Source organism: Hippopotamus amphibius, chromosome 16 (genome assembly GCF_030028045.1).
Source record: "Hippopotamus amphibius kiboko isolate mHipAmp2 chromosome 16, mHipAmp2.hap2, whole genome shotgun sequence".
NCBI lineage: Eukaryota > Metazoa > Chordata > Mammalia > Artiodactyla > Hippopotamidae > Hippopotamus > Hippopotamus amphibius.
This window is the reverse complement of record NC_080201.1, coordinates 6,403,394-6,426,861: the sequence shown is the minus strand read 5'-3', so window position 1 is coordinate 6,426,861 and position 23,468 is coordinate 6,403,394. Positions and strand designations below refer to the sequence as shown.

General features: G+C 44.2%; 1 protein-coding gene across 2 annotated transcripts in view; it reads left to right on the top strand.

Annotated features, from left to right (window-relative positions):
* The window catches only part of HSD17B2 (hydroxysteroid 17-beta dehydrogenase 2), a 62,726-nt gene extending 44,144 nt beyond the window's left edge, over positions 1–18,582 (top strand). The window contains exons 4-5 of one of the 2 annotated variants that reach the window (XM_057712932.1): positions 12,688–12,825; positions 18,139–18,582. In XM_057712932.1, coding sequence (XP_057568915.1) covers positions 12,688–12,825; positions 18,139–18,500 — 500 coding nt within the window. In that variant the 3' untranslated portion in view covers positions 18,501–18,582. The remainder of the gene's footprint in view (positions 1–12,687; positions 12,826–18,138) is intronic. The other variant, XM_057712933.1, reaches the window with a different exon arrangement.
* The last annotated feature ends 4,886 nt before the right edge of the window (positions 18,583–23,468 follow it).

Here is a 23,468-nt window from a genome sequence, read left to right as displayed (position 1 = left end):
GCGTGAAATCAGAACAGATGGGAAGCACAGGTACCTGCTAGGGCAGGTGTTTGTAAGAAGACAGGAGCCAAAGATCTTAAGTCATGCTCGCCGTTTCCCCCATTGAGGGAGAGCAGAGGAATTCAGCAGAATCCCCAGCACTTTGCTGATGAGTGTTTTGCAAAACAATGGAAGAGATTTTGAGCAAGGGGATAAGAAGCTAGACTGTAAGGTGAGAAACAGAAAAGTCATAGCGTGTGTAAAAGACGCTATGTAACCAACCACCAGTCCACAGAAATTAACAGCCAATGTGATGCCAAATTGATGATGTGTCTCTTGCCAAAGCTTATGTAACAGTAATTTTGGAAAATGTACTTATTTGGGAATTCATCGTGGTCTTTTTCTCATTTTGAAGAAGGGGGTATGGAGAGAGAGGGAGAGGGAGGGAGGGAGAGAGAGAGAGAGAGGGAGGGACAGTTGCTTATAAGTGTTCTCCAAAAGAAGCTTATGGCTGTCCTGACCCATCAGGTTGCCTTCAGTCTGGCACCTTGGCCCACCCTCTACATGACAAGAATTTCAAGGGTGTAGATTTATCGTGGAAGTTTGCATCAGCCAGCAGGAGCTGAGTTCTAATGGAGTGACTCTGTTCGCGTTATCCATGGCCGTGTAATGCAAATAACCCCAAAGAAAGTGTCTCAGGGCGCTGTGAGTAGGCAGGCGGTCTGGTAGAGTAGTGGTCTCTCAAATACATGCAGGTGCTAATCCCTGGAACCTGGAATATGTGACCTTACCTGGCAAAAGGGACTTTGCAGATGTGATTGAGTTATGGATCTGAAAGGCAGAGATGATCCTGGGTTATCTAGGTGAGTCTGATGTGGTTACAAGAATCCTTACAAGAGGCAGACAGGAAGGTCAGAGTCAAAGAGAGGTTGGAAGATGGAGGAAGGTGCCGTGACCCAAAGAATGCAGGTGACTTTTAGAAGCTGGACAAATCAGAGTGGGGTAAACTGCCTAGGTTTTGATTCTGTCTTTGCCACTGACAATGGAGTGACCTAGAACAAAGTCCTGAACCTCTGCATTTTACGATGCGGATAATGATGATTGCTTCTTCTTAGGGCCACGGTGAGATGAGATGAAATGACAGGGTTTAAGCATCAGCCTTGCACCTGGCGTGTAGTAGCGTTGGAGACCCAGAAGCCACCTGCCATGAAGAGGCTGGCTCTGTGTGCACCGTGGCTTTTTATCCTGCCAACTGCTGGCATTACCACCTGTGACTGTTCCATCCTGCTGCTCCCTGTCACCCACTAGCTCCTGGGCAGATAAGCCCAATGGGTCACTACTTCCAGATTTGGCCACAACTTCTCTGGGAGGACTTCCCCCGCCCCGTGATCACATTTATCAACCCGCCCACAGACATAGAATAGCCCTTTAACCTAAATCCTGGCAAGGCAGTTTGATAAATATTTAACCAAGGATTGAAGGAAGTGGGAGATGACTCTCTGATTGATTGTACAAAGGGCAGTTGAAAAACCTTTATGTTTGAGAGGTCTAAAACTGTTTTCTGGCCAGTTCTCCTCTTAAGAAATTGCAGAGTAAATACCTAGTGTTATGTCATAAGCTGTGCTTGAATGAGAACAGTGGAAAGCAAACCTTATAAAACGACTCAGGCCTCAGGGATTTTGACCCAGTTGTGCGTGGAACCCTGCTCCTGTATTACTAGCTGGGGGATCTGGGGGAGGTCGCCCCACTTGTCTGTGTCCATTTTATCTTCTGTCACAATAGGGTGACACAGCACCTGAGTCTAAGGCAGCATTTCTCAACCTCCACATTACTGATATGCGGGGGAGGCTAATTCTTTCTGTGGGGGGCTGTCCCATGCATTGTAGGATGTTTAGCTACATCTGTGCTCTTGACCCATTAGATGCAAGTAGCACCCAGTGCTGACAAACCTTCAGATGTTACTATGTGTCCACTGGGCATGGGGGTGGGGTGCAAAAATCGCCCCCAGTTGAGAACTTCTGGTCTCAACTGTAGATCTAAATGCACTGAGGATTCTGAGTGTTCAGCACAGAGGTCCCCAGCGTCCGGGAGGTAATGCCTGATGATCTGAGGTGCTGAGGTAATAATAACAGAAATGAAGTGCACAATAAATGTAATGCACTTGAATCATCCCGAAACCATCCCCCCTCCCACTCCCACCCCCACCCCCGTCCGTGGAAAAATTGTCTTCCACAAAACCAGTCCCTGGTGCCAAAAAGGTTGGGGACCACTGGTTTAGCACAGTTACTGGTACGTAGAAAGTACCCTAGTAATAGGGACCTTTCTACTGAGAGATAATAAGAGTTGCCCATCACATCGAGCTATTTAAAATTCATGACAATTACTTTACACCAAAGGAAGTGGCCTCAGAGAGTCTTCCAAGTCTACAAATTATAGTTATCTGGCAAATTTCACAGTTCCAACCTTGAACCTGGTCTCACTTAGTCCAGAGAAGTTAACTATGGGATCATTCCTGGATTTTTTCTTGCCCAGCTGGCTGCCTTAAGGGAAACATCTGGCAAATCATTCAGCCAGATTCAGCAAATCACTCAGCTGTTCAGTGATGTGAGAGGAAGCCAAAGCTGGGATTTGTTTCCTTAAAACTCTCACACTAGCCAGGGCTTAGGGTAGGGCAGCGGAGAGCGGGGAGAGCAAGATGGAGTGGATGTTTTTGTACTGAGTTGAATTAGATGCTTACATACCTGAAGTTAATCAGTTCTAACATCTGCAGGATACAGATCTTGTTTAGATCAAGCGCACCCTAGCCAAGGATCATCCGGCTCATAAGCAGTGAAGTCAGGGTTGGTAACTGGGTCTATTTTACTCCACATTCTGTGTTCCTCTCACCTTTTCCAGACTACCAAACAAGAACATACCAGGCGGAAGCAAAACAAACCCCACAGACCCTAACTCTAGTATAGTTAAGTAGTGATTAGGAAGTGTTAGCAATTTAGGGCTGTCTCCTACATCAGTGCTTCTCAAACATTAACATGTATAGTGATCACCTGGGAATCTTGTTAAAATGCAGAATTTGACTGAGTCTGAGGAGGGCCTAAGATTCTGTATTTCTATAACTAGTTCTTAAATGAATGCTACTGGTCCCTGGACAATTTTTTCATACTTCAGATGATTAGAATCACCAGGAGGGCTACTTGAAAACAACTACAGGAAATCAAAAGTACAATGAGATAGTATTTCACAGCCACTAGGATGGCTATAATCAAAACACCAGAAAACAACACTTGATGACAAGGGTGTGGAGAAGCTGAAACTCCTGAATTGCTGGTGGGCATATAAAATGGCACGACCTCTGTGGAAAACATTTGGCAGTTGCCCCGTAAATAACACAGAGTTACAATATGACTCAGCAACTCTACTCCTAAGTGTATACTCAAGAGAACAGAAAACAGGTGTTCAAACAAAAATTTGCACACAGGTATTCATAGCATCGTTATTTATGAGCCAGAGATGGAAACAATCCAAATGTCCATCAACTGATGAATTAATAAACAAAATATGGTCTATCCATACAATGGACTATTAATCCATAAAAAGGAATGGCGCACTGATACTCTGAAGGGTGAATCTTGAAAAGATTGTGTTAAGTGACAGAAGTCAGACACAAAAAGCCATATCTTGGGACAATCCTATTTATGCGAAATGTCCCCAACAGGCAAACCCATAGAGACAGAAAGCATATTAGTGGTCCTCAGGGGCTGGGGGGAAGGGTAGGAGACGGGATTGCCTAATAGGTATGGGGTTTCCTTTCAGGGCATTGAAAATACGGAACTAGACAGTGCTGTTGGTTGCACAACATTGTAAAGGTACTAAAAGCCACTGAAATGTACACCTTAAAAGCGTTAAATGGTGAATTTTATGTATTTTACTACAATAAGAAAAGAATTCTGCCCCACCCCCAGAATTTCTGATTCCGTGGGTCTGGAGTGAGACCTGAGGGCTTGCATGTCTGACAGATTCCCCGTCACTGCTGCTTCTCAGCCACACTTGGAACAACAAGGTCCCAGACTGATTTTGATACTAAACAGTTGTCAAATCCCAGAGATTGTCAAATTACAAGGGAACAATCAGATGCTATTAGTCTCAAATTTCTGCTAACCTTGCCTGAAGGAGATCGGCAAACCTGCCTCTCCTGGGTTGGTCTGTGTTCTTTTTTTTTGTTTTGGCTGTACCACGCAGCACGCGGAACTTCCCCAACCAGGGATCGAACCCACACCTCCTGCAGTGGAAGCACCGAATCTTAACCACCAGACCACCAGGGAAGTCCTGGTCTGTGTTCTTGAGTTGGAAAGGTGTAATAAAGGAGGGACTTTGTTACTTTTCTTTCTTTCTTTCTTTCTCTCTCCCTCTCTCACTCCCTTTCTTCCTTCCTTCCTTCTTTCTTTCTTTCTTTCCGGCCATGTTGCATGGCTTGTAGGATCGTAGTTCCCTGACCAGGGATTGAACCCAGGCCCTCTGCAGGGAAAGCACAGAGTCCTAACCACTGCACTGCCAGGGAATTCCCTGGTCTTTGTTACTTGAGTTGATTCCAGTTGACCTTGGAGGAGGCAGAAACCAGCTAGAAGCCCTCATTACATTCTCCTGAGACAAGGTCTTGTGAGTTCTGGCTTGGGAAGATATTAGAGAATGAGAAAGCCGCTGCAGGCATGGGACACTGGTGCCTCTGTGAAAGAGTCCTGCATCTGCTTCTATGTTGGAGAAAGGAGTTTCCCCCACACCAACAAGCAATGCTCAGGTCCAGCAGGGTGTCCTACAATCCAACTCAACCCTGATGCTCTCTACTTGGAGACAGCATCAGAGCCCACAGGTTAAGGGCTCAGTCTTACAAGACTGTCCCCCCTCATCCCCACTTTGGATGCTGGTGTCAAGCCCAGGTTATCACCTTTGCTTCTGATGGACTGGCTATAGACCAGAGGTACCAACTACCCCCTCCTTGGGTTCGATTAATTTGCTAGAGCAGCTCACAGAACTCAGGAAACCCGTTTACTCACTGGATTACCGGTTTATTACAAAGCTTATTAAGGATACAAATCAACAGCCAGATGAAGAGATACACAGGGCAAGGCCCAGGGAAAGGTTGTGACACTTCCACGCTCTCTGAATGCGCTACTCCCCCGACTCTCCTACTCTTCCAGCTCATCAACCTGGAAGATCTCCCAGCCCTCTCCTTTGGGTTTCTATGGAGGCTTTGTTACAGCATGTGATCGACTAAATCATTAGCCATTGGTGCTTGATCTCACGCTCTCTCCCTCCCCGGAGGTGGGGGGTGGGGGTAGGATTGAAAGTTCCAACTCTCTAATCACAAGGTTGGATCCACTGGCAACCAGCCCCCATCCTCAGGTGAAGTTCTCACCTCGTTAACTTAATGAAAATCCTCCTTAACCTTTGCTGCTCAGGAAATTCCCAGGGTTTTAGAAGCCCTGTGCCAGAAACAGCAGCCCTAACCAAATATATAAAACAAATATGTATCTATCATAAATCAAAATATCACACCCTACCTATACAGCCCCAGGCTGAAGAGTTGCAATCTTTCTGCCCGGTGTTAACACAGCATTGGCTTGGAGAGGCCTTTCTTTTCCAAAATCCCTATGTAGTCATATGTTAGCTTTAGTTCAGGAAAAAGAGGGTCTCCCAGTAGATGCTGGTCATTATGGCTACGCGGAATGGTTGAGGCCCTGTGTCACCTCAGAGGACATCAAGAACATTTGACTGCTAGAACCTTGGGAAATGTTAACTAGTTGCTTATGCCACACCAAAGAAGTCAGGCAAAGACCAGGACCGAGCCCCCCTCACGGGGCTGGGGAGGGGAGATTGCGCTTCATACTTTTGTAAGCTCCAAGATTGCAACTTCAAGTTTCCCTCCGCATTAGCCATGGCCAACAGGATACCATAAGGTCAAAGACAAGGACCACCAGAAAGACAAGGACCACCGGAGGGGTCAGAAACACAACTGCAGAGTTTATTCCTGCCAGGGAACAGGTTCACTGAGTAGTTCCCTGAGGCAGAAAAGCTGGGTGGAGGGGACTGGTATTTTCTAGAAGGAGGTGGGATGCTGCATTCATGGTAGCTACACCAAGTAGGGATAGATGGTTTGCATTTACGAAGGATGGAAAGAGTCCATAGGTCTGCACGTGGTCAGTTAAAACAAGTCCTGTTGTTCCATTAATGGGTGTTTCTGTCAACAAGTTGCTTAGTAACAGGTCACCCCATAATCTGGGCTGGTTACCAGTGCTGGCTACTTAGAATCAGTTGGAGGGAACCCCGGCAATTCGATTTAGGCATCTCCTGAGTACTGCTCTAAGGGCAAAGTTTTGCTCTTGCATTAGTCATGTCTGTGAAGGGGATGCCTGTGGGGTGGGGGGAGGAAGAAGTATACTGTCACTTTAAATGTGGTGGCAGCCTTGGCAGAAAATGTTTCAAAAGCTCTAGCTTGGGATAGGGAGGGTGGGAGGGAGTCGCAGGAAGGATGGCATATGGGGATATATGTATAAATACAGCTGATTCACTTTGGTGTACAGAAAAACTGGCACAACAGTGTAAAGCAATTATATTCCAATAAAGAGCTTTTAAAAAAAAAGCTCTATCTTGCTTAGCGGGCTTATCTCATCTTGTAACATTTCACATAGGCCAGGTGTTGATTTTGGGGCCTCCCATGCCAAACTTCAGCAAACTTAAATTTTTAGTTTTATTTACCAAAATGTTAGGAGAGCTTACGACCTTGGTACAGCCAAAGACCTGCATGAGAGCAAGGCAATTCTCCCGACCTAAGTGTGTCTTAAAGGGAGTATGCATTTCTAAACTTTTTATTTGGAAATTGTAGATCCATAGGAAGCTGCAAGGAAATGTACAGGGACGTCCCACTTGCCCTTCACCCAGCCTCCCCTAGTGATAACATTTTGCATCACTGTAGTACAATAGCAAAACCATTGGTACCATAGACAGAGCATATTCAGATTTCAGCACTTATATTGCACCCATTTGTGTTTATAGTTCTGTGCAGTTTTATCATATGTGTAGCTTTCTAAAACCACTACCACAATCAAAATACAGAACTTTTCCAGCACCACAAGGATCCCCTGAGATACCCCTTTTATGGCCACATCCATACCCTCACCCCAACTCCTGGCAACCACAAATCTATTCTCCATCTCTATCATTTTATTTCAAGAATGTTATGTAAACGGAATCATACAGTATGCAACCTTTAGAGACTGCTTCTGCTCAACATAATTTGCAGGGAATATACTTTCACCAAGGCATATACAGCTCAAAAACAAACAAGCAAAACCAACCAAATAAACAAAAAACACTCCTTTCCAGTATACCAGTAAAGTCTCTTAACTTCAGTCTCTTGAAACACAGCATACCCAACCTCCACAACCGTGAGACTTAGATGTAAGAATAAAACAGCACTGCCACGTCACTGTCAAACCTCTGAGATCATAGCTTCTGCAACCTAAACAGAGATCTCAGCTTTTCCAGATCTCAAGCTGCATTAATATTTACATGTCCAGAGGACAGAAATAAATGGAAAAAATTCAGAGGTGTTCTCCAGAAGCGTTTAACAACCCTGTCTGCCCATTGGAATCACCTGGGGGAGTTTTTAAACTCCCAGTGCCTGGGCAAATAATAGGAAGATCTAATAGGGATCTTACTTCGTGCCAAACGCTGTTCTAGTATATTACTTCACTTATCTTTCACAACAACCCTGTGATACGTGTATTATTGTTATTCTTAATTTATAGATTAAAAGACAGGCACATAAACATAAATTGGTTTTCCTAACTTTAATTTATTTTACTAATGAATGGCAGAGCTGGGATTTGAACACAGGCAGTGCTGGCTGCAGAAGCCTGCTCTGAACTTCCTCCCTCTGTTAACCTGCCTTCCAGCTGGCCAAGCTCACCTCGTCTCTAAAAACCCGAGGAGAAATAAGAACAGTCTAACCGCACAAACTGGGTCGAAACTTTGAACAAGTTGCTTTAATGTCTTTGGCCCTTCTCACCAGTCAAAGGAAGGAATTGGATTTTGAACGTTTAAGATTTCGGGAAACTAAAAATCACTTAAGAATTAGCTGGTCATACTTGGCAAGACGGGGACCAGAGTTGAATGTTTGATGCCAGATACTGTATTGAAATTTCATCAGTTAAGCCTCAGGACTCTTCCTGTTAAGTGACAGAGCCAAACCTCAAACCAACTTAAAGAAGGGAGAATGAGTTTATTAGCTTACGACTGTTTCTAGGTCATCGTAATTCTCTCCCACCCCCCATTCCCTCTTTCTGTCCTCAACCCCGACCTCCAACTTTCTGAACTCCCCTCTCACTCCTCTGCTTTCCTTTTCTTACCTTCTCCTGTGCTATGGCACAAATGGCCCCTGGGAGTTCTGGTGTCACACTTAAGTAGCCAGGAATAAACAGTAAAACTGTCTCCCTTCCGCAATCTATATCAGGACTCTGGCTCAGTTGAGGTCACATGACCAGGCCCAACCCAATCTCTGTGTTTAGGGGATGGGGTAATATGATTTGTCAATTGCCTCTCTTAATGAGGACAGAACCGTTGACTGACAGCCTTTCTACAAAGACAGGGAGGTAAGGATGAGTGTTTCCCAAAAGGAAGTTATGTGAGACAGACCAAAGCTTTTTTTAAAAAAATTTTTTCATTTTATTTTCACTGCAGCACCACTTGTGAGATCTTAGTTCCCCCACCAGGGATCAAACCTTCACTCCCTGCATTGGAAGTGAGGGTCTCAACCACTGGACCACCAGGGAAGTCCCAGAGCAAAGCTTTAATAATCATGTAAGAATAATGATGATAATTGACATTAGCTATTCTAGGACTCTCTGCTTCAATGTCTGTATTCCCTGCCCCCAGTTTTATTGAGCTATAATTGGCATATAACATTGTATTAGTTTCAGGTGTATCACATGATTTGCTATATATATTTGTTGCAAAATGATTACCACAATCGGGTTAGTTGACATCCATCACCTCACATAGTTAACATTTTTTTTCTTATGATGAAAACTTTTAAGATTTACTTTCTTGACAACTTTCAAATATACAACACAGTATTGTTAACTGTAGTATGTTGTACGTTACATCCCAAGAACTATGTATTCATGTTGTAACCGGAAGTTTGTACCTTTTGACCACCTTCATGTATGTCCACACCACCCCACTCCTCACCTCTGGTAACCACCAATCTGTTCCCTGTATCCATGAGTTCAGGGTTTTTGCTTGTTTGTTTTTTGGTTTTAAAGATTCCACATATAAGGAAGATCCCAGAGTATTTGTCTTTTTCTGTCTGACTTATCTTACTTAGCTCACTTGTTTCTCTGTGTGTCTCCTTCAAGGTCCATAGGTATGTACCTAGGAAAGCATCACCACAGTCAAGAGAGTGAACGTGCCGTTCATCCCCCAGATGTACTTGTCCCCCATTCTAATCCATACCCTGATCCCACCCCTCCCCCAATAGGTAACCACTGGTCCATTTCTATCACCATAGATGTTTGCATTTTCTAGAATTATAAATAAATAGAATCATACAATACATACTGTTTTTTGTCTGGCTCTTTCTTTCACCATAATTATTTTGAGACTCACCCATGCTGTTGTGTGTATGAAGTTCATTCCTTTTAATGGCTGAGTTGTATTCCACTATATGGCTGTATCACAGTTTGTTTATCCATTCAGTCAGTGGGTGCTTCTTTGACCAGGGAAATCTTTGCCTAATGTCATGGGCCCAGTCATCCTGGGGTCCCCATGAGGTCCCCTAGGTGCTCTGAACCCCCACTGTTTTCACCCCTTCACAATCTCATGTCTTGCAGGGAAAGGACACCAGGAACACACCTGTATTCATTTCCTAGGGCCGCTGTAACAAATTAGAGTGGCTTAAAACAAAAGGAATTTATTCTGTCACCGTTCTGGAGGCCAGAAGTTCTGAAATCAAAGTGTTGACAGGGCCACCTCCCTCTGAAGACTGTAAGGGAGAATGCCTCCTTGCCTTTTCCAGCTTCTGGTGCCTCCAGGTGGTCCTTGGCTTGTGGTAGCATCACACCAATCTCTGCCTCCATCTTTACGTGGTCTGCTCCCTTGCTCTCTGCGTGTCTCCTTCTCTGTCTCTTACAAGGACACCCACCTTTGGATTTATTTATCTATTTTATTTTATTTTTGGCTCCATTGGGTCTTCGTTGCTGCATGCGGGCTTTCTCTAGTTGTGGGGAGCGAGGGCTGCTCTTCATTGCAGTATGTGGGCTTTCTCATTGTGGTGGCTTCTCTTGTCGCAGAGCACTGGCTCTAGGCGTGCGGGCTTCAGTAACTGTGGCTTGTGGGCTCTGGAGCGCAGGCGTAGTAGGTGCTGCCCACGGGCTTAGCTGCTCCACGGCGTGTGGGATCTTCCCAGACCAGGGCTGGAACCCGTGTCCCCTGCATTGGCAGGTGGATTCTTAACCGCTGCGCCACCAGGGAAGTTCCCATCATTGGATTTAGGACCCATCCTAATCCAGAATGGTCTCATCTTGAGATCTGTACCTTCGTTACATCTGCTGAGACCCTTATTCCAAATAAGGCCACACCACGTTTCTGGCTTCCCTTGCTTCTGCCTTCCATAGTGCATCCCTCACAGCTGGTCCAATGAGAGACCCAGTTTAAGGGTCAACCTCTCCCAGCTTCTGAAAGAAATGTGATTCAGGTGGGATAAAGAGCATCTGCCCCCCCCAGCCCTAGCTAGCTAGCCCTCTTAGAATAAGTCCTTTCTCATACCCTCTTTTTTTTTTTAAACCCCAAATTTATTATTTTACAGTTCTACAGGCCAGAAGTCTGAAATGAGTCTCACTGGGCAAAACCCAGTGTTTTGGCAAGGCTGAATTCCTTCTGGAGGCTCTAGGAGCAAATCCACTTCCTTGTCTTTTCTAGGTTCTAGAGGCTACCTGCACTCTTGGCTCATGGTGCCATTTCTCTGTCTTTAAAGCAGCAATCCTGGGCTGTATCTCTCATTCCAGTGCTCTTGTCTTTCCTCTTTCACTTATAAGGACACTTTGATTACATTGGACCCACCTGGATAATCCAGGCTAAACGCCTCATCTCAGGATTGCTTAGCAACTTTAATTCTATCTGCAACCTTAATTCCTCCTTTTCCATATAGTCTAACATATTCATAGGTTTCAGAGACGAGGATGTGGACATCTTTGTGGGACCATTATTCTGCCTACCATACTTCTCTTTCTTATTTTCCACCTCTTTATCCATGTCCTTAGTGATTTCCTTAAATCTAGCTTTTAGGTAACAAATGCTCTTCTCAACTATGTTTGAACTACCATCTAATTTGTCTACTGAGTTTTGGCTTTTTTTTTTTTTTTTGAAGTTTAGTTGATTTACAAAATTGTGTTAATTTCAGGTGTACAGCAAAGTCATTCATATATATATATTTCAGATTATTTTCCATTATATGTTCTTACAATATTTTGAATATAGTTCTCTGTGGTATACAATAAATCCTTGTTGCTTATCTAGTTTATATATAGTAGTTTGTATCTGTTAATCCCATACTTCTAATTTATTCTCCCCCCTTTCCCCTTTGATAATCATAAGTTTGTTTTCTATGTCTGTATGTCTGATTCTGTTTCATGTATTGATTCACTTGTATTTTTTAGATCCCACATATAAGCGATATCATATACTTTTGTCTTTCTCTGACTTACTTCACTAATATTCTCTAGGTCTATCCATACTGCTGCAAATAGCAATATTTCATTATTTTTTATGGCTAAGTATTATTCCCTTTCATATATATATGCGTGTGTATACATGTATATATACATGCACATCTTCTTAAGCCAATTGTCTGTTGATGGGCTCTTGGGTTGCTCCCATGTCTTGGCTATTGTAAGCAGTGCTGCTGTGAACATTGGGGGGCCTGTATCTTTTCGAATTAGAGTTTTCATCTTTTCCAGATACATGCCCAGGAGTGGGATACCTGGATCACATGGTAGCTCTATTTTTAGTTTCTAAAGGAGTCTCCATACTGTTTTCTATAGAAGCTGCACTAATTTACATTCCCATCAGCAGTGTAATAGGGTTCCCTTTTCTCCACACTCTCTCCAGCATTTATTGTTTATAGACTTTTTGATGATAGCCATTCTGACTGGTTGCACCCTCTTACAGAGATGCCCCACGGTTCCCTATGGTGCGTTTTTTTCCTTGTTGCAACAAGTATTAAACCCAATTTGTTGAACTACAAATGCTGTAATGGAGGGAACTGTGCCCACTCTGCCCCTCCTTCCCCAGAGATATGTCCACCCAGAACCTCAGAATGTAGGGTGACCAAACCAGAAGATCAGGGGCTGGGCAGATGCTCTTTATCCCACCTAAATCACATTTAGCTTAGACGCTGAGAGAGATGGAGCCTTACACTTGGTTTGCCATTGGACCAGCCGTGATGGAGCAGCCATGGAAAGGAAAAGCAAAGAAAGCCAGACAATGATGTGACCAAGAGTACACATCACCTGCATACAGAGAGGGCCCTTGTTTTCCTTTTTCTGCCTTAGTTACCGATGATGCCAGTTCCTGGCATGTAGTAAGTGCCATCTAAATACTTAGTGGATGAACAAATGAAAACATCAGATCTGATTTTTTCTCCCATTATTCCCATAGGAGGGGTTCCAATGATTAAGATGGCAGCCTACAGCTCATCCAAGGCAGCTCTGACCATGTTTTCAGCAGTCATGAGACAAGAGCTTTCCAAATGGGGAGTTAAAGTCTCTGTCATCCAGCCTGGAGGCTTCCAAACAAGTAGGTGTCTGAGCCCAAGAGTCCTGCAATATTCATTCTGGAAGGGATGCTGAAGGTCCTTTGTTCTGACAGAGCTCAAGCCAAACCCCGCAGTGGTGGACCAAAGAGGCGTTGGGATGGTTGGGTGGGCCTCTTCTAAGCACAGAGGGGGCAGGTGCCAGGTTTTGCAATGTACAGTTGCTCCCCCGCCTCCTTTCACCAAGGAATTAACTTTTGATGTCATGTATTTTTCAAACACAACCTCCTCCCCTCTGAAGGATATGACCCATATCCTTCTACCCTAGGAGGAGATGGCCATCCTCTCCTCTCCTCTCGCTGAATTCCTGGACTCTGGGCAGATGCAGACAACCCCCATTGCTCAGTCCTTAGTTCTGGGCCATGAAACATGTAATTGGTGATTTAAGTGAAGATGTAAAAGAGCACATCTAATAAAAGACCACACACTGGGAGGGATGCCTAACACACTAAAGAACAAACCCTAGAGGTCTGAATATTAACCCAAATGCACCAGAAAAAAATCTGAAAGAAAAGCAGAACTTTGTCTTAAAGCATTCGGCAACCAGGATCTCCCAGAGGTGTCCAGGAGGAGGATGAAGACTCGATGAAAAGGCTCATCTGGGATGGAAACCGAGGGAAAGAGACCTAGGCCACCCAGGTTGAGAGGCAAGACCCGGGCAGAAGGAATGGAGGGAGGGTGAAGTCTTGAGAGGGGTTTCTAACGTGGGGGTTCCCTGGGCGGGTAGGAGAGTTGAGGGGAGTTGATGGAGAAGGAGGGTGGGTCAAAGATGATGCTGAATGTGACAGCCTGAGAGACAGAGCGTGGAAAACTGCCTGACAGCTAGGGCAAGGGGAGAATGATGAATTTGACTTTGAACCTGGCAGGAGGATTGAGGGTTTGGTGATATAACCAAAGAAAACTTCCAACGCACAGATGTGATTCTCTTTGGACAGAGAGCAACCCTGCAGTTGTTACCATTTCAAGGACTCACTGAAATTGTCATAGCTAGCATTTTGGGCAGCTGCTCTTATCAGGCACTAGCCATTTTCCATACATTCTTTCCTGATGTTGTTGATCCTATTTTTTTTATTATAAATTTATTTATTTATTTATTGGCTGTGTTGGGTCTTCATTGCTGCACATGGACTTTCTCTAGTTGCTGTGAGCAGGGGCTACTCTTCATTGTGGTACGTGGGCTTCTCGGTGCGGTGGCTTCTCTTGTTGCAGAGCACAGGCTCTAGGTGCAGGGGCTTCAATAGTTGTGGCACACAGGCTCAATAGTTGTGGCTCACGGGCTCTAGAGCACAGGCTCAATAGTTGTGACGCACAGGCCTAGTTGCTCCGTGGCATGTGGAATCTTCCCAGAGCAGGGCTCGAACCCGTGTCCCTGCATTGGCAGGCGGATTCTTAACCACTGCGTCACCTAGGAAGTCCTGATCCTATTTTTTTAATTGAGAAATATAGTACATACACACATTGTTTAATAAATTATTATAAAAATTCATGTACTTAACATCCAGCTCAAAAAATAAAACATCGCCAGAAGCTCCCAGAAGCCCCCATATGGTACTCTCCAGTCTTAGCACTCTCTTCCCCACAACATGTAACCTGTTGTGCTTTTTATTACAATCATTTATTTGCTTTTCTTGACAGTGTCCCATGCATACATGCATCCCCAAACAATAGTTTGGCTTTACTGGTTTTTGAACTTTGAACGGGATCAATGCATGTGTATTCTTTTGCGTCTGGCTTCTTTCACCAAACATTATGTTTTTCACAATTCACTTATGTTGTGTGTAGCTGTAGTTCTTTCATTTTCATTGCTGCATAGTATTCTGTGAATATGCCACAATTTTTCTACTATTGATGGGGTATTTGGGTCACTTCTGGACAATTGTGAACAATTCAGCTGTGGACCTTCTGGCACACGTACTGTGGCATATGTGTGAGCGATTTTTCCTATGACACATACCCAAGAATGGGATGACTAGATCATAGATTTTAATTATCTTCGATTTATTGGATAATTCCAAATTGTTTCCTTAATTATCATTCCAGTTTTACTCCCATCCTTTCCATATATGTCTTAATCTGCATCACAGCCCTGAGGGGTAAGTTTAGTTGACATCATTCACCAGGTGAGGACACTGAGGTGGAGTGGATAATTGATAGCCCAGCGTGTGCATCTATGACACCACGATGGTGGGGAATATGAAACCAGATCCCTAGGTGCAGTGCCTGGGATGCACTTTCATGTCAGGATGACCTCAGTTTAAAGCTGATATTTGATGTGCTCTCTAAAGGCAAGAGGCCAGATGGTGGAGGACTGAGGACTTAAGTTTGATTTTTTTTTTAAATTTGTGTGTGTGTGTGTGTGTGTGGCTGTGCCACGCAGCATGTGGGATCTTATTTCCCCAACCAGGAATCGAACCCACACCCCCTGTGTTGCAAACATGGAGGCTTAACCATTGGACCACCAGGGAAGTCCCATGAGGACTTAAGTTTGGAGAATGACATTTGAAGTGGGGGATGAGAAAAGCAATCTTTAGGGACACAAAGAGCTCCTGAAGACATTCAAGGAGACATATCAGATTTCTTTTTTGGTGCCCCGCAATAAAAATAGCTAAAACATATTTCATGCTTAGCAATTTTTAAGACTTTATGTGGACAATCTCACTTAATCTTCACCTATGAGGTAGGCATCATAATATTCCCATCCTGTAGGTAGAAAACTGAGGCTCAGAGAAGTTAAGGAATTTCTCAAGCCACAGAGCTGATATGAGGCAGAGATGGGATATGGATCCAGGTCATCTTACCAGTTTTACTGTGTGTAGCCCCAAAGTGGCAGGGATGGGCAAGTGTGTGTCAAAAGTGGCAGATGAATGTTGACAAAAAGCTGGTGGCTTTGTCATCAATAAACAGAGTTTTGGGGACTCTGGACAGGGCAGACACAAGAGTGATGAGAAAGTCCATGAGGTGTTTAAAGAGGGAAAAGTGGAGAGGAAAAGGAATCCCCCAGCCTGTGAAAGCAGAGACTGGGGGAGAAGTGGCTGGAGGAACAATAATTCATGTAAACATGTTTTTTTTAAGATGCAGAAGCCTCCAGAGTAGTAATTGTCAGGGTAATCACTTTAAGGACAGTGTGGAGCCTTCATGAAAAGAAATGAGCAGTTGAAACTCTGTTTGCATTTCCACGAGTATAATTGGATTTCACTGGCTTACATTTCATAGTGAGGCTCCCCCGCAGTGCTGATATACAGGAGTCACCCAAGCTAGCAAACAAAGATTCATCCCCACAGCAATTCCTGAGCAACCATACACTTTGTAGGTGGGAGTGTGGGTTGCTACAACCTTTCTGGAAAGTAATCTAGCAGTAGCTATTAAAATTAAAAACGCATGTTTTTTGACCAGACAGCCACCCTTTGGGGACTGTAGCCTAAAGAAGTAAATGCCGAAAAACAAAAGGATATTTTGTGCAAGGCTGTTGATGGCAGTGTTGCCTGAAGTGGTGAAACCTAGGAACGGCTGGGAAGTTCTTTGATGGAGAAGTGGTGACTAAAAGCTGCTCAATGGAAATTCTGCTGCTCTTGTTTTTTAAAACTATAGCCATTGACGAGGAGGCAGGTCTGTGATTTATTACTAAGCAAACAAAAAACAAAACCCACAAACAAACAAAAAAGCAAATTCCTGGAAAATACATGTAGTGTGATCCTTTTTGTGTTTTGCTTGTTCCTGCTAAAATAAAATTAAGCCAAAGCCAAATGTTTATATATGTTTGTATGAACAGGGAAGAAGTGCAGAAGGACACACAAAACCATGTTACCTCAGAGGAGATTAATTTTAAAAATATATGCATCTCCTTGTTATTCATTATTTATATAATAAGCAGACATTGCTACTATATTTTACAGTAAATATACAAATATTAAATTTTATATAATAAGCAAGAATTTACTTCTATATTAAATATATGGTTGTATATTTAATCACATATAATTTATATGTTAACATTTAATGCATTATTTTAAATTAAATTAACATTATATTTATTAAATAGGTAACATGAGGGACTTCCTTGGCGGTCCAGTGGTTAAGACTTCACCTTCCAATTCGGGGTGGGGGGGGCAGGGGGGGTGGGGGTATGGGTGTGATTCCTGGTCGGGGAGCTGGGATCCCACATGCCTTGAGGCCAAAAACCAAACATAAAACAGAAGCAATACTGTAACAAATTCAATAAAGACTTAAAAAAATTAGATAACATTAACATTAGATGTTCAACATTATATACTTTTTTAACCTTCTTTTTTCTTTTTTCCTGGCTGCGCAGCTTGTGGGAAATTCCCCACCAGGGATTGAACCCAGGCCACGTCAGTGGAAGCCCAGAATCCCAACCACTAGGTCAGCAGGGAACTCCCAACATTATATACTTAATTTTATACACAGAAGCAGGCATTATTGCTATATTTTTAAAAATTATATATGTACATATATGTATGTATGTAGGCATATACATATCCTACAGATCAGGGGTCTCCAACCTCTGGGCTGCTGACCGGTACTGGTCCATGGCCTGTTAGGAACTGGGCTGCAGAGCAGGAGGTGAGCGAGTGAAGTCTCATCTGCTGCTCTCCATCGCTCCCCAGTGCTTGCTCTCATTACTGCCTGAACCATCCCCCCTCACCCCCACTCCCCCTCCCCAAACCCCAGTGGAAAAATTATCTTCCATGAAACTGGTCCCTGATGCTAAAAAAGTTGGGGACGGCTGCTATAGATAGTATATATTATACACATTGTATTTTATATTGTACATAATAGTCATGAAAAGATATGTACTAGAATGTTTGTGGCAGTACTATTTGTAAGAGTCTCCAACTGAAAACAACCCAAATGCCCTCCATAGTATAACAGATAATTGATGGCATATTTACAGAATGGAAAGCTATTGACTACACAATACACGCACCCAGGTGTGCATGTGTCTAAAATCAGGCAAAGCTACTCTATTCTGTTCATCAGGACAGTGGTTCCGGGGCGAGGCGACCATGGCTGGTTTGTCTTTTTCTTGGTCTGGTTGGTCTTTTTTTGGTCTGGTTGCTGGTTACATGAGCTATTCAGTTTGTGGAAATCTATTCATCTGTGCCCTGTTCTGTTTGCATGTTTACGAGAATATAATTGCCATTGTAAAGCACATTCCGTTTGGGAATGTCCTTCCCAACAGAAGCCAATTCACAAGGGCCTTCTTCCCAACTAGGCATAGGACATGCCTTGTTCTAGCCTTCCCAGCACCTAAGACTCTCTTTTTTCTTGCCCCTCAGACATCGCAGGCACGAGTGACATGTGGGACAAGCTGGAGAAAAACATCCTGGACCACCTCACCCCTGACGTGCAAAAGGACTATGGCCAGGACTACATCCACAAGGAACGCAGTTTTCTCAAGTTAATCAAAACCTCAGGCGAAGCGGACATCTCCCCAGTGCTTCTGGACATACAGCATGCCATTTCTGCCAAGAGCCCCTTTGCGTTATATGCGCCGGGGAAAATGTCTTATCTGTGGCTCTGCTTTGCTTCCTGTAGCCCTACTGGCATATTTGATTATGTTAGCAAAAAATGTCACAGCTATGGAAGGCACATGCCCAGAGCCTTAAGCACGCCTAACTTGAAGAATGAGACCATGTAGGCAAATCAGTGGGAAATGTTAGAGTCTTGGAATGAAAGGGAATCTGGAGCTTCCCATTAAAGCTGTGGTTTCCTACCTTGCAGCCCCTGTGAAATCTGTTGGTTGAAGACTGAGACAGGAAGGAAGGGGGTAGGGCACAACTTTGCAAAGAACGACACAGCCGTTGACCATACGACATAAAACGGGTTAGAACTGACTAGGCCCAAGATGGTGGAAGATGTGACTTCCAGGGGACCTTGAGCCTCATTATAGGGTCATTGTAACACATCAGCTAGATGACACATTCATGGGCACCATAACAGTTCTGAGGCTGACCATAAAAAGCCAAAGAGTGGGTGGTGGCCCAATTCCTGGAAATCCTTGCCCCCTTCCCTGAAATAGTTGGAATAATCCTCCCACTCGTTAGCCTATGAAATCACCCAGGCCATAAAAACTTACCACCCCATATTCGGGGTGCTCTCAAGCCTTTTGAGATGGGCCAAATTCCATCTATGGAGTGTGTCTCTCTCAGTAAATCTACTTCTTACCTATCACTTTGCCTCTCACTGAATCCCTTCTGTGATGAGACATAAAGAACCTGAGCTTCATTAAGTCCTGAGACCAGGTGTGTGATTTCAGTTAAAAGACAGTGGGTTCGAGTCTCAATCTGGGTTGTGAGGACTTTCTGCAGGGTGGAAATGATCACCATGGAAAGCATTAATTGGGTGTTTACTGTACACTGGATACATTTCAGGTATTCTCTCATCTAGTTCTCCTTAGAGAATGGAGCTAGGAATCTTCAGCCCTACTAAATAGGTAAGGGAATTAGGGATCAGAGAGGTTATGTTCCTAGTTCATCGCCACACAGCTAGCAAAAGGCAGAGTTAGAATTGAAATCCAGGTTGGACTCCACTGCTTGCCAGGAGAGGCAGAAGGGAAAGAGAGATGAAGAGGGAAAAGGGACAGGGAAAAAACAAAAGGAGGAGGAAATGGCAAGGACCACAGTCAAATCGAGTCCTTCTCACTGTGCAGTGATATCCCACTGTAACTACTGCATCCAAGGTATTGGATTCATTGTATGTAATCCACGCTCCATGTCTGTCTTCTCCCTTCCTCTACCAGGAGCCTTGGGGATAACAGGATGATGAGGTCTCCCATCTCAAGCAGGGCCCCTGAGGTCTTTTGGTAGACACCAGGTGTGTGACAGGCTGGGCTGGTGTCCATAGTAACCACCCCTGTGGCCTCCATCTGAGCATCCAGGATGGAAAAGCCAGCAATATTACCTGGAGAAGCCCAGCTTGAAGGCAGCAACGTCAGATACTAAGGGCGGTGTAGCCAAGTTCACCTGGTAGAGGCAAAAGCACCCCCCTTTTGGTTGCATGAAAGTAATCAGAAAAAAACAGCTTGACATGAGGAAAGCAGAGGTCCAGACATCCTTCTCATTGCAGACCTCCCTTTGTCCCATTTCCTTTCTAGAATGTGCAGGTTCTTTGTCTATTTTCCAACCCCAAGGAGATTTGGAGAGAGTAGAGAAACTGACAATGCTCTGTGATTTTCCCGCAAAGAAAATAATAACAATATAGTGAGATAAATGGTTATAAAATATTAACATGATGCATTTTTAATAGTTGGTCATGCTGACTGTCCAGTGGTTCTACATCATTGTTTTAGGGTAGAACAGAAAGAGAAGAAGAAAAAAAAATCGATCGTTAAACACTGATTTCCAAAATAGGCACTTTTGGAGATAAGAGTTATGAAGCCCAAGGCTTCCATTTGCATGATTCAGATATTGAGAGTACAAAGTTTTCATACAACCTGCTGCCCAAGGTTTGGAGGACTGAGGACTGTGTGTTTCACTATAAGCTGGTGGTTCTCAAAGTGTGGTCCCTGGACCTGCAGCATCAACATCCCCTGAGAATAGCTGACCTAAAACAATAAAATAGCCAGTTATTATTTTACCAGCAAAATGAGTTTATTTGAAACAGCAAAGAATTGCAAATTGGGACAGGCAACTTATGGCAAACCACAGGCAAGTCCAGAGAGCAGAGAGGACCTTTCTTTTACAGAGGAGAAGGGGGAGTTGGGAGGAGCTTTTATAAACAAAGAGTCCATTGGAGGAAACTGGGAGTTTGGAGTGTAGTGGCTTTTCATTGGCTGAGCTGTGACAGTCTCTCATTGGCTGGGATGTTGGAGATGCAAAGTACCTCTTTTCCTGTTGGGTCTGCAATTCCTCTAGGGGTCCGGCATGAGAGCACCCCTTTCTGGCCTCCTGACTCCATTTAAAATGAGGTTTCTGCTTACTAATTTTCAGAGAACTTATTAGAAATGCAGGTTCTCAGGAGCCGACCGAATTGTATTTTAGGTTCTTATGCCTGTTGTAACAAATTACGAAAAACTTAGCAGCTTGCAACAACATACATTTATTATTTTACAGTTCTGGAGGTTGGAATTCTGAAATGGGTCTTACAGGGGTAAAATCAAGTTGTCAGCAGAGCTGTGTTCCTTCTGGAGGCTCTAGAGGAAAATTTATTTCTTGCTTTTTCCAACTTCTAGAGGTCTCCTGTATTTCTTTGCTTGTGGCTGCATCACTCCAACCTCTGCTTCCTTCATCTCATCTCCTTCTCTGACTCCTTCCCTCCTGCTTCACTGTTATAAGGAAACTCGTGATGACACTGGACCTGCACAGATAATCCAGGATCATCCCCCATGTCAAGATCCTTAACTTAATCACGTCTGCAAAGTCCCTTTTGCCATGTGAGAGTCACATATTCACAGGCTCCAGGAATTCTTGTGCCATTATCATTAGCCAAACAACAGATCATTATTCTACCAACCACACCTACTGAATCAGAAACTCTGGGGGTGGGTCCAGCAACTTGTGTTGTAATGAGCCCTCCAGGCGATGCACATCCAGTTTTGAGAACTACTGCTCTGAGCCACAGAGTAAGCAGGCTGCGGGATGTGTGGATAGTGGGGAGAGCTGGAGACAGCAGACAGGGTCTAGTTTCTGTTCTGCGGCCTCCCAGGGGTTGAGACCACTGTGATGGGGAGAAGGTGCTGAAGACAGACCCAGGTGGGTCTGAGAATCCTGGATCAGAGTAGCTTGTAGCTGGTTTCCCACAGGAGCGCGTCCACGCTACCTTGGAGTTACTTCAGAGGGAAAGAAACCGCCAAACCAAAGTGTGGCCTATTTGGTTGGAGAAAGACTGATGACCTCTCAGCACCACTCCAGCCATGACTCCCTTGGGTTTGGGTGGGAGTGGGGGGTCTGGAAAAGTTGCTGAGTCTCCCGGAGAGAGTAGGGGAAAAAGCTCCGGAATGAAGACCCAGGGTGCCTGTGGGGTGGTTCAGGGGAATACTGTAGCAGAGGCCTCTTAGCTAGGGGCTGAAGCGAGGATGAGAAATCCAACCGGAGACCAGTGAAGATGAGACAATGCTGCTTTGCTGGTGCTGGGAAAATACACCAGCCCTTGCAAACCCAGATGCTGAGGATTGGTGCACGGAAAAGAGAAGGAGGTGGCAGCGGAGGGGATCTTGAATTCCACTGCACATTCATCTGGAAGACCCTGTTTTAGTTCATTTATTTACTTATTATTTTTGAGGGGGTACACCAAGTTCAATCATCTGTTTTTATACACATATCCCCGTATTCCCTCCCTCCCTTGACTCCCCACCAACCTCCCTGTCCCAGTCCTCTAAGGCATCATCCATCCTCGAATTGAACTCCCTTTGTTATACAGCAACTTCCCACTGGCTATCTATTTTACAGTTGGTAGTGTATATATGTCTGTGCTACTCTCTCACTTCGTCTTAGCTTCCCCTTCACCCCCCACCCCCCCAAACCTCAAGTTCTCCAGTCCGTTCTCTGCATCTGTGTCCTTGTTCTTGTCTTGTCACTGAGTACATCAGTACCATTTTTAGATTCCGTATGTGTGAGTTAGCATACAATATTTGTGGAAGACTCTGTTTAATAAGCATTAAAATATATTTCACTTTTAGCACAATACCTATAGGTTCTCAGAAAACAAAAGAGACAAGTATTACATACAAAACACCCCCAGGTCCTGACCATGTCTGCACAGTAAATGATGTCCCACAGTAAGAAACCAGTAAGAGCTAAAGGCAGAGGGAAGCCCCCAATATATCTACAATTCCTCATATTCTTGGGGGAGGGCATGATGAATAGGTAATTCAACAACATGACTCATGGCAAAAAGTACTTTATCTACCCCAGTCCTGCTTTCTGCTCAAGGGCAGGATACAAGGTACATCTAATACCTGGCCACACAGCATCACATGCAAATGGCATGCAAACCCCCACCCACTCCCCTTTATCTCTTCTCTTTCTGTATCTTCCCAATGCTGGCAGATGCAAGCGGGCCATCCTCACCACCCAGGATAAGAGGGAGGAATTAGAAAAAAGCATCCAGGGAAAACATGATTTCTTCTATTACATAGGGAGCTGATAAAGGCCTACAAATAAACTTTACTATACTATTGAATGGAACATTAAATTTCTTTTTTTAAAAATAAATTTATTTATTTATTTATTGGCTGCGTTGAGTCTTCGTTGCTGCCCTCAGGCTTTCTCTAGTTGTGATGAGCAGGGGCTACTCTTTGTTGCAGTGCTCAGGCTTCTAGTTGCTGTGGCTTCTCTTATTGTGGAGCACGGGCTCTAGGTGCGTGGGCTTCAGTAGTTGTGGCACATGGGCTCAATAGTGGTGGCTCACAGGCTGTACAGCACAGGCTCAGTAGTTGTGGCACATGGGCTTAGTTGCTCTGCAGCATGTGGGATCTTCCCAGACCAGGGATCGAACCTATGTCCCTTGCATTGGCAGGTGGATTCTTAACCACTGTGCCACCAGGGAAGTCCCTGGAACATTAAATTTCACCAGTTTCATTATACTGGTGATAAAGACCATGTTTTGGAATGCCATTCTGGATGGTGTAATCCTGAGGAAGAGTGGTTCCATGCAAATGGGTCTGATG